The 14,467-nt window shown below is 28.9% G+C and overlaps 1 protein-coding gene across 2 annotated transcripts; it reads left to right on the top strand.

Annotated features, from left to right (window-relative positions):
* The first annotated feature begins 8,294 nt into the window (after positions 1-8,294).
* On the top strand, positions 8,295-12,726 carry LOC108327904 (AP2-like ethylene-responsive transcription factor BBM1). 2 transcript variants are annotated; one of them, XM_017561637.2, is made up of 9 exons: positions 8,295-8,728; positions 8,890-9,442; positions 9,666-9,748; positions 9,920-9,928; positions 10,049-10,137; positions 10,477-10,550; positions 10,639-10,689; positions 10,985-11,061; positions 11,487-12,726. In XM_017561637.2, the coding sequence occupies exons 1-9, from the start codon at positions 8,488-8,490 to the stop codon at positions 12,392-12,394; spliced, it is 2,085 nt and encodes a 694-aa protein (XP_017417126.1). In that variant the 5' UTR covers positions 8,295-8,487; the 3' UTR covers positions 12,395-12,726. The 2 variants fall into 2 exon arrangements, with proteins under 2 accessions (XP_017417126.1, XP_052729948.1); XM_052873988.1 differs by lacking the exon at positions 9,920-9,928.
* The last annotated feature ends 1,741 nt before the right edge of the window (positions 12,727-14,467 follow it).

A 14,467-nucleotide genomic window follows, 5' to 3' on the forward strand; every position in this document is an offset into this window, starting at 1 on the left:
AAACATGATCATATTTATTATGTTCTACTCTTATTGATAAAAAAAAAAAAAGTTAATGAAAAAAATAGATTATTTTTTTTGTAAAAATGAATCATTGGGTATTTCATACAATAATAACATGATTTATATGTGCATATAACTTTAATTCCTTACACAATGTTTCATTCATAAAATTAGACAAATTTTGTTTATATTTAGATAGAATGGTTATACAAACATGCTATAAAGGTATTGATATCTAAGCAATAAAAATGAAAACTTTTTATTGGAATGCAGAAAAAAATGCATATTTTTAATGTACTTTTTTAATTTTTTTTATGAGCATCCTAAAATAGTGATAATGATATCCGTAATTAAAGAGTACTTTATTATTTGTAAAGTTTATGTGTGAAATTCCACATTGGAAGCTTGGGAGTTAGATATTTTTGTCCAATTTGTCTCTTCACAAACTTTTGAGAATGAAATATGTAACCCGCAAGACAAGGGTTGTTGTCCTTACAAAGGGGCACAACTAGCAATAATAATCTTACTAGCTAATCTTTCTTTTCCCCATTAATCTATGTCATTAGTCTATATATAAAAAATTATAAATTGTTAGTGCTTTTTCATATCCTATCAATACCACTAGTAACACTAGCTTAAATATGGAGAGTATTAAGTGTAAAAATCAGTAGGAATGCAATAAATTTGAGGATTAATTATGTTATTTTCTAGGTGATAAATAATAAATTATTTTAGATGTAATTCGTTTTTTTTTTCTGTCAATATTTTAAAAAGTTAACATAATTAATTGTTTAATTCTGTGACGTCAACAAATAATATAATTTAATTATAAGGATTACGTTCATGAATTTTTTAAGTATAGAAATATAATATGATCAAAGTTTATATATGAATAAAAATCAAAGACAAAAATATAATTAATCCTAAATTTAAATATCAACTATTATAAATTCTTAATAATTTTATTATTATAGTGAAACGTTGAAATTGAATTTAATTTAATCTCATTAAATCCACTAAGATGAAATTTTGTTCGTTTATGTATTCTAAATTATTAATGTGAAATTTTTCAAAAAAAGTGGCAAATTAGACACCCAAAATTATCAAATAGTTATAATTTTTATTTAAAATAATGTTTTGATCTTACTTCGATGAAACAACATTTTAGGTTTGTTTTTTTTAAAACTTTTTGTAACTACTTCCAAATTTGTTCTTAAAATTGTTTAAGAAATATAAATTATGATTGGTTTTAACTTTTGAATGATATCAAATTACATAAATACTAAAATAAAAAATAAGTATTTCGATTATGAAATCGATGTTAAATATTTAATGATTAATATATATTTTAAAAATGTAAGTATTTGTTTTTTAATATTGTTCATTCTAAATACCATTTGAATCAAATTAAAAGATTATTTATCATGATTATTTACAGAACATACTTGTGAGTGAAGATTTGATCGTTTGAATAATTAATACGTATTAAATGAAATCACTCACTTTTTTCATCACATTTATATTTATAATTTTTAAAATAAACTCATGATTAACATGATCTAATCGGGATCAATTTAGTGATAATTATACTTTGTACTAAGTTAATTAATATTAATAATAATGTCGTGAGATACTCTTCAATAAATGGTCGTTCAATCTATTATATAAACCCAACCATACAGTCTCATTGGACAATAATGTAGAATAAGTATGATAGATTTTCTTTATAAAGTTATTTTCCCCTATTTTTTTATGTATAGTTATAAAAATATAGTTTTGCTAAAAAAAAGGTTGTCTGATATAGATGAATTATTGTTTGTGTGGGTTTGATGAGAAGAGTGAGAGAGTTCCGTTTGAAATGGGGGAGCAGATTGATTATTAGGACGATGAAATAATACTTACATATTGGAGTTATGGGTTGCTACGTCGTTCTTCGTCAGAAAATTTTCAGAAACATTTCAAATTTTATATATTATTGCCAGTGAGAGCATATAACATATAAATTTAACATTTTCGATTAAATACGTTTTCTTTTATTAAAAAAAATGTAAGATAAGTTTTCATGTATTTCAATAATATTCACAAAGACACTTTTAAATATTAGCTGTTGACAATATTCTGGTATTCGTATTATGATCAGATGTAAAACTCACTTTTTAGCATAATTATTATATAATACAAATTTTAATATAACTACATATAAGTTAATTGTTTTTAAAAATTTATCAAAGAAAATTTGTATAAACTAATTAATACACACGCCGATTTTAACGTATAAAAAATCTAGTTTCGTTTTTTCTTCTTATAATTTTTCAGAAAAGACAAAAGTTCATCTAAATAAATATATTCATCATTAAAAATAGTTTAGAATATAAAAGTTTACATTGCAAACTCCCTCATTAAAAAGTAATATTGTTAAATGATGCTAATATAGAAATTGTTTATAACTTCAAAATTGAACATCCATTCTTTTAAAATACTTGTTAATATTTATCACCTCTTTTTTTTTTCCTGTCCCGTTGACTGATCTATATTTACACTTCATTCTCTTTTTATTTGTTATCATATATAAATAACACCCTTGTGTTATTTTCCAAAATAATAATAATAATATATCAAATAAACCATTTAAAAAACATTTCCCAAACCAACTTAATTTCAAAATACCAAAGTAGTGAATAAACATCACAAGAATAAACAATAATATATTATTAAAATAATAAATAAGTGCATATAAATGTATTTTTCTTTTGTTATGCATTAGTTTTTTTAATCATATTAACTTAAGTAATGTGAATCATAAAACATGTTTTTCATATCCTGTATAAATATTTTATATACCAATATATTTTTACTTCTAATAAATACTGGATTATATAGACAATATCAATGACAATTTTTATTTGAATATATAAAGTTCTTTATGAGTTTGAAGTCAACAATTGTAAAAGGATGACAATATACCATTTGTGACCTTTCTTTTATCTTCACAATCTAATATCTTTATTAAATTCAACACGAGATCAATGACTATTAAAATATATGTTGAATGCTAATTTTTCTTTGCTGAAAATAAATATAGTGTCAAAGTCATTTAGATAATTGAAGATTGATAGTTATTGTATACAATAATTAGAGCAAATTATTCTTTCAAACAAATTAATGAACTTTTGTGAAAATGTTGCTTGCTCATATTATGGACATGTTTGATGAAATTAGAAAAGAAGAAAATGTTTTAGGCAACAAAACACAAACAATTTGGTGTAAGACAATAATTGACGTAAACATTTATTTATAATTCATTTGGAATGATTTAGATTCTTGAAATCATTGATACATTTACAAATTTTGCATTCCTTGATTATATGGTACCTAACTTGTGAACAATATTATTCATTGGCAATCATTAATGTTTTTCATGCAATTGGTCTATTTGTATGATTGTTACAAAAATTCCTCATTAGTGAACAATAATATCATGTAAATTGGTGCATTTATAAATATTTAGTCTTTCAGTGCACAAATAGTTATTTTTTTTATTGTGAGTAAAGATAATTCACCAATGCTGTAACATTATATATATGTTTTGTTGATTTATAATTCTTACATTAATGTGAATCACTCTTTTTTACTATATATCATAAAAAAGACAAATCAATGAAAGATTTATAATTAGTGAACTGTAATATCACACAAAGTGGTGTATTATATTGTCATAGTTGTTCTATGATGTTATAATAAAAGAAATATACTTTTCCTTTTTAAGTTAAAAAATTTTAATTTTTAAGATGCTTGCATGTGTGAAGAGGTATGAAAAATAGCATTGACCCAATTTTATTGATTTATAATAAATGTTTTAGTTGCATAAGGTATTATTAAAACATATTAGCACACTTGTTTGATTTTTCATAATTAGTATCCAATAAAATGTCCACTATTCAACGAGGGTATCATGTATTTTGTCTTGAACATTATTACAGTGTGATGATAATTCACCTTATGTGCACCAAATATATCATTTCAACTTATTAGTATCTTTGATCCCAAAAAAAGTATCATCTTAATGTTGAAAAACTTTAAATAAAGTCATGTAAGTAAAGTTGTGACAATAAACTTGATCTCACCCCTTAGTTTGAAAACTATGCAAGATATAGGTTAGGTATAAAAATTGTGCTTAATAATTTTTGGACGCAATTCGTGTAGTTTTTTGTGTCTTAAATCAGAACAATCATTTTATAAAATAATATTATATTTTAAAAAATATATAATAACATGTTTTTTAAAACTTACATTCATTATAGTTTATATATCAAATCATTATATCTAAATTTAAAATTAGTTTAATTATTATAACTTTAACTTAAATTATTTAACTTTTTTTTTAAAAAAAGCCAAATTTGACCTTCGAACTTGATATACAAAAATATCTTAGGATGATGTAGAAACCCACCAAATACAAATATTTTAGGTGATTTGTAGGGTTAATACAAATCCACGTGAAAGTATGAGTTGAAAGTTGATGTTTTAATAGGTAAACAAACAAATATGATAGTAAATTATCCAAATTTTAGTCAAATGATTATAGTTTGTTGTCAAAGTTTGTAAAACATAATGTACTTTGCATTTGAGGTGAATGAATGTTGTTGAGACACTAGTATGAAATGAGAGTTTAATGTGTGAATTTTAATGAATCTTGATAGTCTGTAGTAATTATGACATAAATAAGAAATAAATGGATTTGATTATGTTCCATTTCATGTATTCATATATGGAACAACAACCATTGTATTGGATCCATGTAAATTTATGTGCTTTTATTTTTCTATAAAAAATATCTTGTTATGCTCATTGATTTAATTTTCGTCAACTTAATCTTGTATGTCAATTTTTTGGATCTTATGTAAATTGTATTTTGACCTTTGGTGCCACACAACAATGAAATAGATAATAGTTGTGGATCACATCCATAGTTGATCATTCCTACATGTTTTTTTGTTACAATGTTCTCTTAGAATATTTAAAACGGATGTCTCCACCACATTTACAAATTAAGGGACATTAGTTCACTGAGTATAAATAGGTATGAGGGATGAAATTTGTTGTCAACTACCAATGGTTTTGAAGTTTACTTTTGTATACTCCTTGTACACAAAAAAAAAACTAGATGTACAAACAATTTAGTTATGATTATGCTAAGTTCAATTAAAAGAAACATACAAACATAAGTAATCTTTATTTACTAATTCAAATAATAAAACACCTTCGATCAAACTCGAGATGTATGTTTTATAATTAGTGTGAAGTTGTTCTTATATTTGTTTGTATGAAAGTGAAAACATTTTTTCTCTTAGTCACTTTAATTTTATATAGAGTTAATAGTGACTGTCTTCTAACAAACATATTTTTGTATGATAACTAGTTCAAATAGACAATATTTTTGTATAAAAAATATTGATGAATTTTATTAATGACGTGTGAGATGAGTGTAATATTTCAATTACGTTTGTTATAATTGAAAATTAAAATATTGATACCAAATTATTATTTTAAAATAATTATGAAAATAAGTTATAAAAAAATAAATTTTGTCAAATTGTCTTTTACAAGTTTATCACGAATGTATATACAATATTTACAATAAAAAAATGTATTTTTACTTAACAATTTCATACATTATTTAGAACTTCATCGCGATACTTTATGTTGTGTTTGCTTTGATGGAAGATATTGTTATAGTTGATTATCGAAGATGGATTTGAGATGAATTGTATGTTTACTTTAAATGATCCGCGAGCGATTCAAAACGCGGACTTGCAGGAGAAATGATTTTTTTAATCTTCCCTCACTTGTACAGATTTGCAGTGATGTATCATCCATTCTCATTTTTACCCTCATACAATTGCATATGTAATGGATTTATAAAGGATGAATTAAAACATAATAATAAATAAATAATAATAATATTAATAATAATAATAACAATAATATTAATATTAATAATAAATATAAATATAAAAATAATATTAATAATAATAAGTATTACTATTATTATTTCAATTTACTAAATTATAATTTTTTTTACATTTTAAAAATTAATTTTTTTTTTCTCCTTATAAACATTTTTACAATTATATATAACATTAACAATTATCATTTTATATTACTTTTATAACTAGGAACATTTTTTGTAATCTTCAATTTCTACTAATTGAGTAATATTTTTTATCTGTTACATCAGTCAAATCCTACACTAGTTTTCACAAACTTTACTTCCAAATTTACTTTCACTTACCTCCAAATCTACTAAAAGAACAACAAACAATTCACCTTCAAATCCTCTCAAATTCATTTAATCACTCTTCTCCAAATCTATCTTCTAAAGTGAACACAAATTTAATGATGTGAGTTAGAAATGATACTGAAAATATGTATAAAATTTCTATAAAAAATATAATTTTTAATATAATATTAAATTAAAAATACTAATGAAATTTGTATAAGTTAGAAAATGATACTGAGAATATGTATACAGATTCTATAAAAAGTAAAATTTTTTAATATAAAAAATACTAATGAAATTTGTATAGTAATTTCATTTATGTAAAGAGATTAATAAGAGTAAATTTAAATTAATGGTAACAAAAAATTTGTAATATATTTATCAACATGCATGTAGTATATTATTGATAATTTTTTTCATAATAATAATTATTAATGTTTTAAAACTGATAATAAGTAATTTCATAATTTTTCAAATAACTATAATAATAATAATAATTAAAAATAATGTAGATTAATATAATAATTTTTAAAATATATGAACATTTCTGAAAAAAAAAACTAATAAAAATACAATAAATTATCCAGTTGAATATCTGAGATGCCATTGTCATAAATCATGTTCTTTGTTCTCTATAACCAAATTTTAATTTATGTTACAGATAAACATAACATGATAAGAAAGGGTGATTTTGAAAATGATTTAAAATAGATTTATCCAGAAAAGAAATTAAATAGTACTTAACTTATAATTTGAAAAAAAAGCAAGTTAAGGTTCTGACTTGTGATGGTGATAATAGGTCTGACATGAGGTGACTAATGTCCAAGTGGGCTTGAATAAATGGGTGTGGCGAGGGGCTGCGTGTGGTTTTTTGTCACGCTATTTTGTCAGAAAATTATTATTTCAACTTCCCCTACACTACAGGTGTTTACAGCCATGAAAGAGAATGCAACAACCATTCTTCGGCCAGACCACATAATTCAACATCATTTTTAACTACAAAATAACATTTTACAAGGTTCCTCTCACACAACCTTTGTGAAAACACTGCTACATGTCCATATAGATCATTAATATTACTTTATTCTTCTACATGTGACTTTTCTTTCTTAAACATTCTATGTATGGAGTGAACATACATTTGTACTGTTTTTTTAATACACACTGGATTAAAAATAACTCATGCATACAATAAATTTCATACACAATAACTTGATCAGTGTCCGTACACAAATATATACTAAAAAATACATGTTCAATTATGCACCAGACTGATCATTCATGTCCACACGTGTTTATGCATATGAACAATGAGTAGCTTATCTTTGAAAAAACTACAATACTGCAAAATCTAATCTTCAACCTTAGTTACAAACAGTCAAAAAAAAATCAAATTAACCTGTCAGAAAAATCATTTTATACAATTTTTATAATGATGATCCTACATAAAATAATAACAAGATATCAGAACTAAAACATTTAACAGTATTTATACACATACTAGCTAGATTTCTTTAATAAAACAAGTTCATTTATGGGTTTCTTAACCATTGATGTCTTTTCCATCACTTTGAAAAAAAAAAAATTATGAAATCAAAGTTCATAATATCTAACTTTTCACTTTACTAAGAAAAGGGTGATATCACATATCACATCAGAAATTGTTTTCATGTGTCACAAGTCATAACTGATGAGAAAAAGTTATTATTTTGCAATGCCGAGAGCAACTAGGGTTGTGTTTGGAGTATTTATTACGAAACGGTTCTCTGAATGTGTTTGTGTGTGTGGTTATATCTTTTCATTAGCCTTTGAACCGAAGTGGTTCAAAGATTTTCAAAGTGCCCTAGGATATCTTCTACGCGTCTCCTTTCTATTGTACGCGCGTGTGTATGCATATCGTCCAGAAAGAGAAAATTCAGAGTATATAAATATAGTTTAAATATACTATAAATGGTCTCTCATCTCTATGCTATAAATGTTTTTTTTTCAATCTTTGAGCTCTTCAAGAATTTGACCCTTCTTCTTCTCCTCCTTCTGCTTTTCTTCATACCCTTTTCATATAAAAACTATATGCTGTTTCTGCTTCTTCTTCTACATGCAAAACTGCTACTACTTTCATCCTATATATAATCTACTTCTCAAGAGTTCTTTCAAGCTTTTGTGATCTCTTTGTGATATTCAATAACCATTATCACACCACACACATGGGGTCTATGAACTTGTTGGGGTTTTCTCTCTCTCCTCAAGAACACCCTTCTAGTCAAGATCACTCTCAAACACCACCTTCCCGTTTTGGCTTCAACCCTGCTGGAATCTCAAGCACTGATGTTGCAGGAAACTGTTTTGATCTCACTTCTGACTCAACTCCTCATCTACTCAATCTTCCTTCTTATGGCATATATGAAGCATTTCACAGAAACAATGACATTCACAACACTCCTCAAGGTTTTCATTTCTCTTTCATTACTTTACATATAACATATCTTGCTTTTCTTGGATTTTCCACCTGTGCAAATCCTAAGAAGGATTTATTTTTGGTTAATACTATGTATTTGAAAGTGGTTGGTCTTTTGCTGTTCTTTTAATCTTTGCTTCTCATTTCTCAGATTGGAAAGAGAACTACAACAGTCAGAACTTGCTGTTAGGAACTTCATGCAGTGACCAAAACATGAACAACAATCAACATCAACAACAACAGCAACCAAAGCTTGAAAACTTTCTGGGAGGACATTCTTTTGGAGAACATGACCAAACCTACGGCGGTAACTCAGCCTCAACAGATTACATGTTTCCGAGTCAGCCAGTGGCCACCAGTGGCGGCAGTAGCACAGGCAATAGTAACTCCATAGGGTTATCCATGATAAAGACATGGCTGAGGAACCAACCGCCACCGTCAGAAAACAACAACAATGAAAGTGGTGGGAACAGTGGAAGCAGTGTGCAGACTCTCTCACTTTCTATGAGTACTGGTTCACAATCCAACACTTCACTTCCTGTTCTCTCTGCAAATGTGGAAAATGGAGAGAGTTCTTCAGATAACAAACAACCACCAACCACTGCTGCACTTGATACCATCCCAACAGGAGCCACTGAATCTGCACCCAGAAAGTCCATTGACACGTTTGGACAAAGAACTTCTATATACCGTGGTGTAACAAGGTTTTTTCTCATTTTATTTACCCTAATAAAAAATCTGTATTACTATATTTTAAATTAACTGTCCCAAATCTTTCATAACTGCTTCAAATCTCAGTTAAAAGGTTACCTCAGTCAGTTTCATTGTTGTTGGAACAAGTTCCCTTTTTTTCTTTTTTCTTTTTTTTTTACTTTTTATTTTGAAATGATGATGAAATTATTCCGTTCTGTTTTTACTTTATCCAAGGCATAGGTGGACTGGGAGATACGAGGCTCATCTGTGGGATAATAGCTGCAGAAGAGAGGGACAAACTCGCAAAGGAAGACAAGGTAAATGATCTACCATGTTCCTCTACAGTTCTATGCTTAATGTTGTCAATGTTTTTCTTTTTCTTTCTTTGCCTTTTGAGTCTTTATAACTAACCGACACTGTTAATCTGTGTTCCTCGTCTCGACATCCATTATGGGACAATGACTTTCTTCAACACGATGACCTTTTAGTTTACTTGGGTGAGTAAAAGAATATACACTTCTTATGTTGAATTATCTCTATCTTTTTTCCTTAAAAAGTAAAGAAAAGAACCATAAAATTCGTTATTATTGGTGATCATTTGTCGTCACTACTTTCAGGAGGCTATGACAAAGAAGAAAAGGCAGCTAGAGCCTATGATTTGGCAGCACTAAAATACTGGGGAACAACCACAACAACAAATTTTCCAGTAAGCTGTCATTTCTTGATTTTGTTTTGCCACTTTTTTTGCTTTTTTTTTCCTGTTTATGTTCACTAAATTAAGGTTGTTGTTTGCACACATTGCTTTATACAAAGTTGGTATCGGTATTAACGAAACAAGTTATGGCATCATGGTACTCGAGGGCACATTGTTTAGTTGGTGTCCCTGTGGGATGAAAAAAGTTTCCTCATTTGATGGGATGTGTCTTTTCCTACGAGGAACTGTTATTTGTCTGATAATGCAAACTATGTATGTGTACATGATCACTTGATGTAATCTTTTGACATGGAATACTTTATGTCTCCCTCAACAATCAATGCATTTTAGATTAGCCACTATGAGAAAGAGGTGGAAGAAATGAAGCACATGACCAGGCAAGAGTACGTTGCGTCATTGAGAAGGTATTTGCAAGTGTCTATACTCACCAAATACAACTTTTATTAATTTTTTAAACTATGTTATTCACAATAAAAAATCTCATTGATGCAGGAAGAGTAGTGGGTTTTCTCGCGGTGCATCCATTTATCGAGGAGTAACAAGGTATATAGTTGACTATATAGACTCTAATATGTACACAAAAGTCTATAATATATATGTGATCACAATGGTAAATTAAAATTATTAATTTTTTTTATTTGAAGTATTTGCAATAATTTGGTATTTGAATTTTAACTGGCAATACTTTGCAAAAATTTGTTAGCCCACTATGTCATTTGTGTTAACCCACTGTGTCATTTGTGTTAACCCACTGTGTCATTTGTAATATTGAAGTTATAATATGTATATGAATATGCTATGTTTATATCTTGTGTTAATTTAAATGATATGATTGCAGACACCATCAACATGGTAGATGGCAAGCAAGGATTGGGAGAGTTGCAGGCAACAAGGATCTTTACTTGGGAACATTCAGTAAGTTTATATTTTAGATATTAATATGTTTTGCACCCAAAATCATTTGAAGCAGATATGACAGTCTTTCATCAAATTTGAAGATGCATATACATAGAATAATTTCAGTCATCCGATTTTATTTTTTAAAGGAAGAACTTTGAAAAACTTAATCATAGAGTCTGTTGTGAGAAGCAACTAGATAGACGAAGGTAGGTAAAAAGTGAACATCACCTCGAAGCAACAAAAATGAAGAAATTAAAGACAACATTTATTGCCATTCAGATGACCAAATGTTAATAATGATCTGCAGAAATATTAATTTCATAAAGTAAATGTGCATGTTTGATAACTGACGAAATTAACGCAGTTGCAGTGCATGCATTTGATCCAAAACCTATGAAACTGCATCTATGTTTTTTTACTGATGATGATAAAATTTTCAGGCACTCAAGAAGAAGCAGCAGAGGCTTATGATGTTGCGGCCATAAAATTCCGAGGACTGAGTGCTGTTACAAACTTCGACATGAGCAGATACGATGTGAAGAGCATACTTGAGAGCACTACCTTGCCGATTGGTGGTGCCGCCAAGCGTTTGAAGGACATGGAACAGGTGGAACTGAACGTGGAAGCTCATAGAACAGACCAAGAGGATCATAGCAGCATCTTGAACTCTCACCTTACTCAAGGTATCAGTAACAACTATGCAGGAGGAACAGCAACAGCTCATCATAACTGGCACAATGGTCTTTCATTCCACCAACCTCAGCCTTGCACCACCATGCACTACCCTTATGGACAGAGACTATGGTGCAAGCAAGAACAGCACGACAATTCTGATACCTCTCATCCTTTGTCTTATCCTGAGATTCATCAACTACAGCTAGGGAATAACGGCACACACAACTTTTTCCACGCAAATTCCGGCTTGCACCCTATCATGAACATGGATTCTGCTTCCATTGACAATAGCTCTTCGTCTAACTCGGTGGTTTATGATGGTTATGGAGCTGGTGGGGGCTATCTGATACCTATTGGGACTGGTACTGTTGTTGCAAGTGACGGTGATCATAGTAATATAAGAGGAAGTAATGGTTTTGGTGATAATGAGATGAAGGTACTTGGTTATGAAGGTCTTTATGGATCGAATGATGCTTATCATGCACATGCAAGGAACTTGTATTATCTTTCCCAACAGCAATCAGCTTCTGTAGATGTAGTGAAGGGTAGTGCATACGATCAAGGCTCTGCATGCAACACTTGGGTTCCAACTGCAATTCCAACTCTTGCACCTAGGTCTACCAGCATGACTCTCTGCCATGGTGTTCCACCCTTCTCGTTATTGCATGAATAGGTGGAAAACTGGGGATGATGACAATGATGCATATATTTCTGACTTTCCTTCTTCCTCCTTATATGAAGTTGCTAATTTGACAGTGTGCACCTTTTGAAGACGAGAATATAGTGTTTCTTTCATCATCTCTAACTTGCAGATCCTTATTTCACTAGGGTCTGGTCTAAGTAATCTAGCTAGCCTCAAGTTTAGTCATGGCAGAACCATTTGCTGTGAATTTTGGTGATTAACATGTGGACAGATAGATCATTGGGATGCTTCTTTTTTTATTTTCACCGGGTTTTGTAATTCTGGAATAACAAGGATCATACAAAGGGTGGAGTTTTCATCAATGTATATGCTTGGCACTAGCTTTTTCTTAACAAGAAATTCTTCCTTTTTCATATGGAATGACCAATATGAAAATTATTTTGCACCTTATATTACTACTAATGTTAACTCACGAAAATATTACTTAGATTTAAAATTTATATATCTAACAAACGTGCGTTGATATGTATATGTTCTTGTTTGATTATTCGGAAACAGAGGAATGTCAATATGATGCAATGAGAATAAAGTGAGACAATGAGCATAAAGGTATAAAAACTAAAGTTGTAAGCACATGCATAATATAAAAACTAAACTTGATTATTCGGAAACACATGAATACTAATTACGGAAAAATGATTTAGGAGAGGAGATGGGCGATTGTGAAGACAGAGAAAGAAATGTGAGAGTCGAAAAACAATGTTGTTTGGTTTTACATAGCTGGTAGGGGTGTTTTGATTCAATGAGAAAAGAACAAAGTGAATCTTTCTTTTTTATCTGGCCTTTTTCACTCCTTGTTTGTTTGTGATTGTTGGAGTAGTGAGGGTGATAAAAATGATGAATGAATATAATAAGAAGGGTTGAATAAGTGATAAGATGGCATGAAAACAAGTGAAGAAAACAACGAGGGAAGGAAATCGAAATTCATCGGAGAAATCAGCGGAGTACCCGTGCCTCCTCGGAAAGAAAACCTAATATTATTTTATGAATGATTTCTGTGTCTGAGCATCTGCTTCTTGCAGATTGTTTTCACCTTTATCCATGCACAAACACTGCCCCCTTCTTCATCAAAGAGATTTCCAAGAAAAGTGAACTTTGTTAAAGTGTTGTAGCATGTACTAGTGTAGTGGGTCGCAATCCTTTTCCTTACTTTTTGTTCCCATGCTTTATCTCTCTATTTATTACACTACTAACTTTTCATCAATATAATTAACCTACTTATTCTTAATTAACTTTAACCCTAAACCATATCAATTACCAATTACCCCCATTTTCATTTATACACCCTTTTGCATTTATTCTTCAAAAATTATTTTTTTTGAGAAAAAAGATGTAAACTTGAAAAAAAAAATTAAGAGATAAAGCAAATTTATTCATAATTAACTTTAACCCTGAAACAAATTTCAATTACCCGCCATTTTCATTTATACACAATTCACATTAATTCTTCAAAATATTTTTTTTGAAAAAAAAATGTAAACTTTTAGTTGTTTTTTTTTAAAAAAAAAATTAGTGTGCTAGTGTAGTTGCTTGCAATCAATTGAGATACAAATGTATAAATATAAGCTTATAGATTCTATTATACTGTATATGGAATTATATAGATTATGATGTCCATGCAAACATTAGCCATCGTAAGTATTAATTAAAAGGCAATTATTCTAAAGTTTTGCATGTATGATTAATATTGATTAGCTCACCCTAACATGTCTCATCACTTGCTAACTCAATCCTTAGGTTTTGACCCCACTGCATGGCTTTAGTGGGTGAGTGATGGAACCAGCAAATTAGGGGCCCAGAGGTTCCTATTTAACCTCTGGAGGACTTAAAGCCTCCATTTTTTAAGCTATTTTCATGCTTTTGGGGTATGGGATATAATTTGTTGGACTTGAGCAATATATAGCTAGTGACATCTTTAGCGTGAACTTTTGTCTTTTACTAAAAAAGCAAGTAAAATAGTGTTGGCAAGACCTTTTTTTAACGCTTCCATCGATATATACTTCTTTTATTTAATAACTTATAAACGAGTCTTTTTGAATAAAG

Source organism: Vigna angularis, chromosome 2 (assembly GCF_016808095.1).
Source record: "Vigna angularis cultivar LongXiaoDou No.4 chromosome 2, ASM1680809v1, whole genome shotgun sequence".
NCBI lineage: Eukaryota > Viridiplantae > Streptophyta > Magnoliopsida > Fabales > Fabaceae > Vigna > Vigna angularis.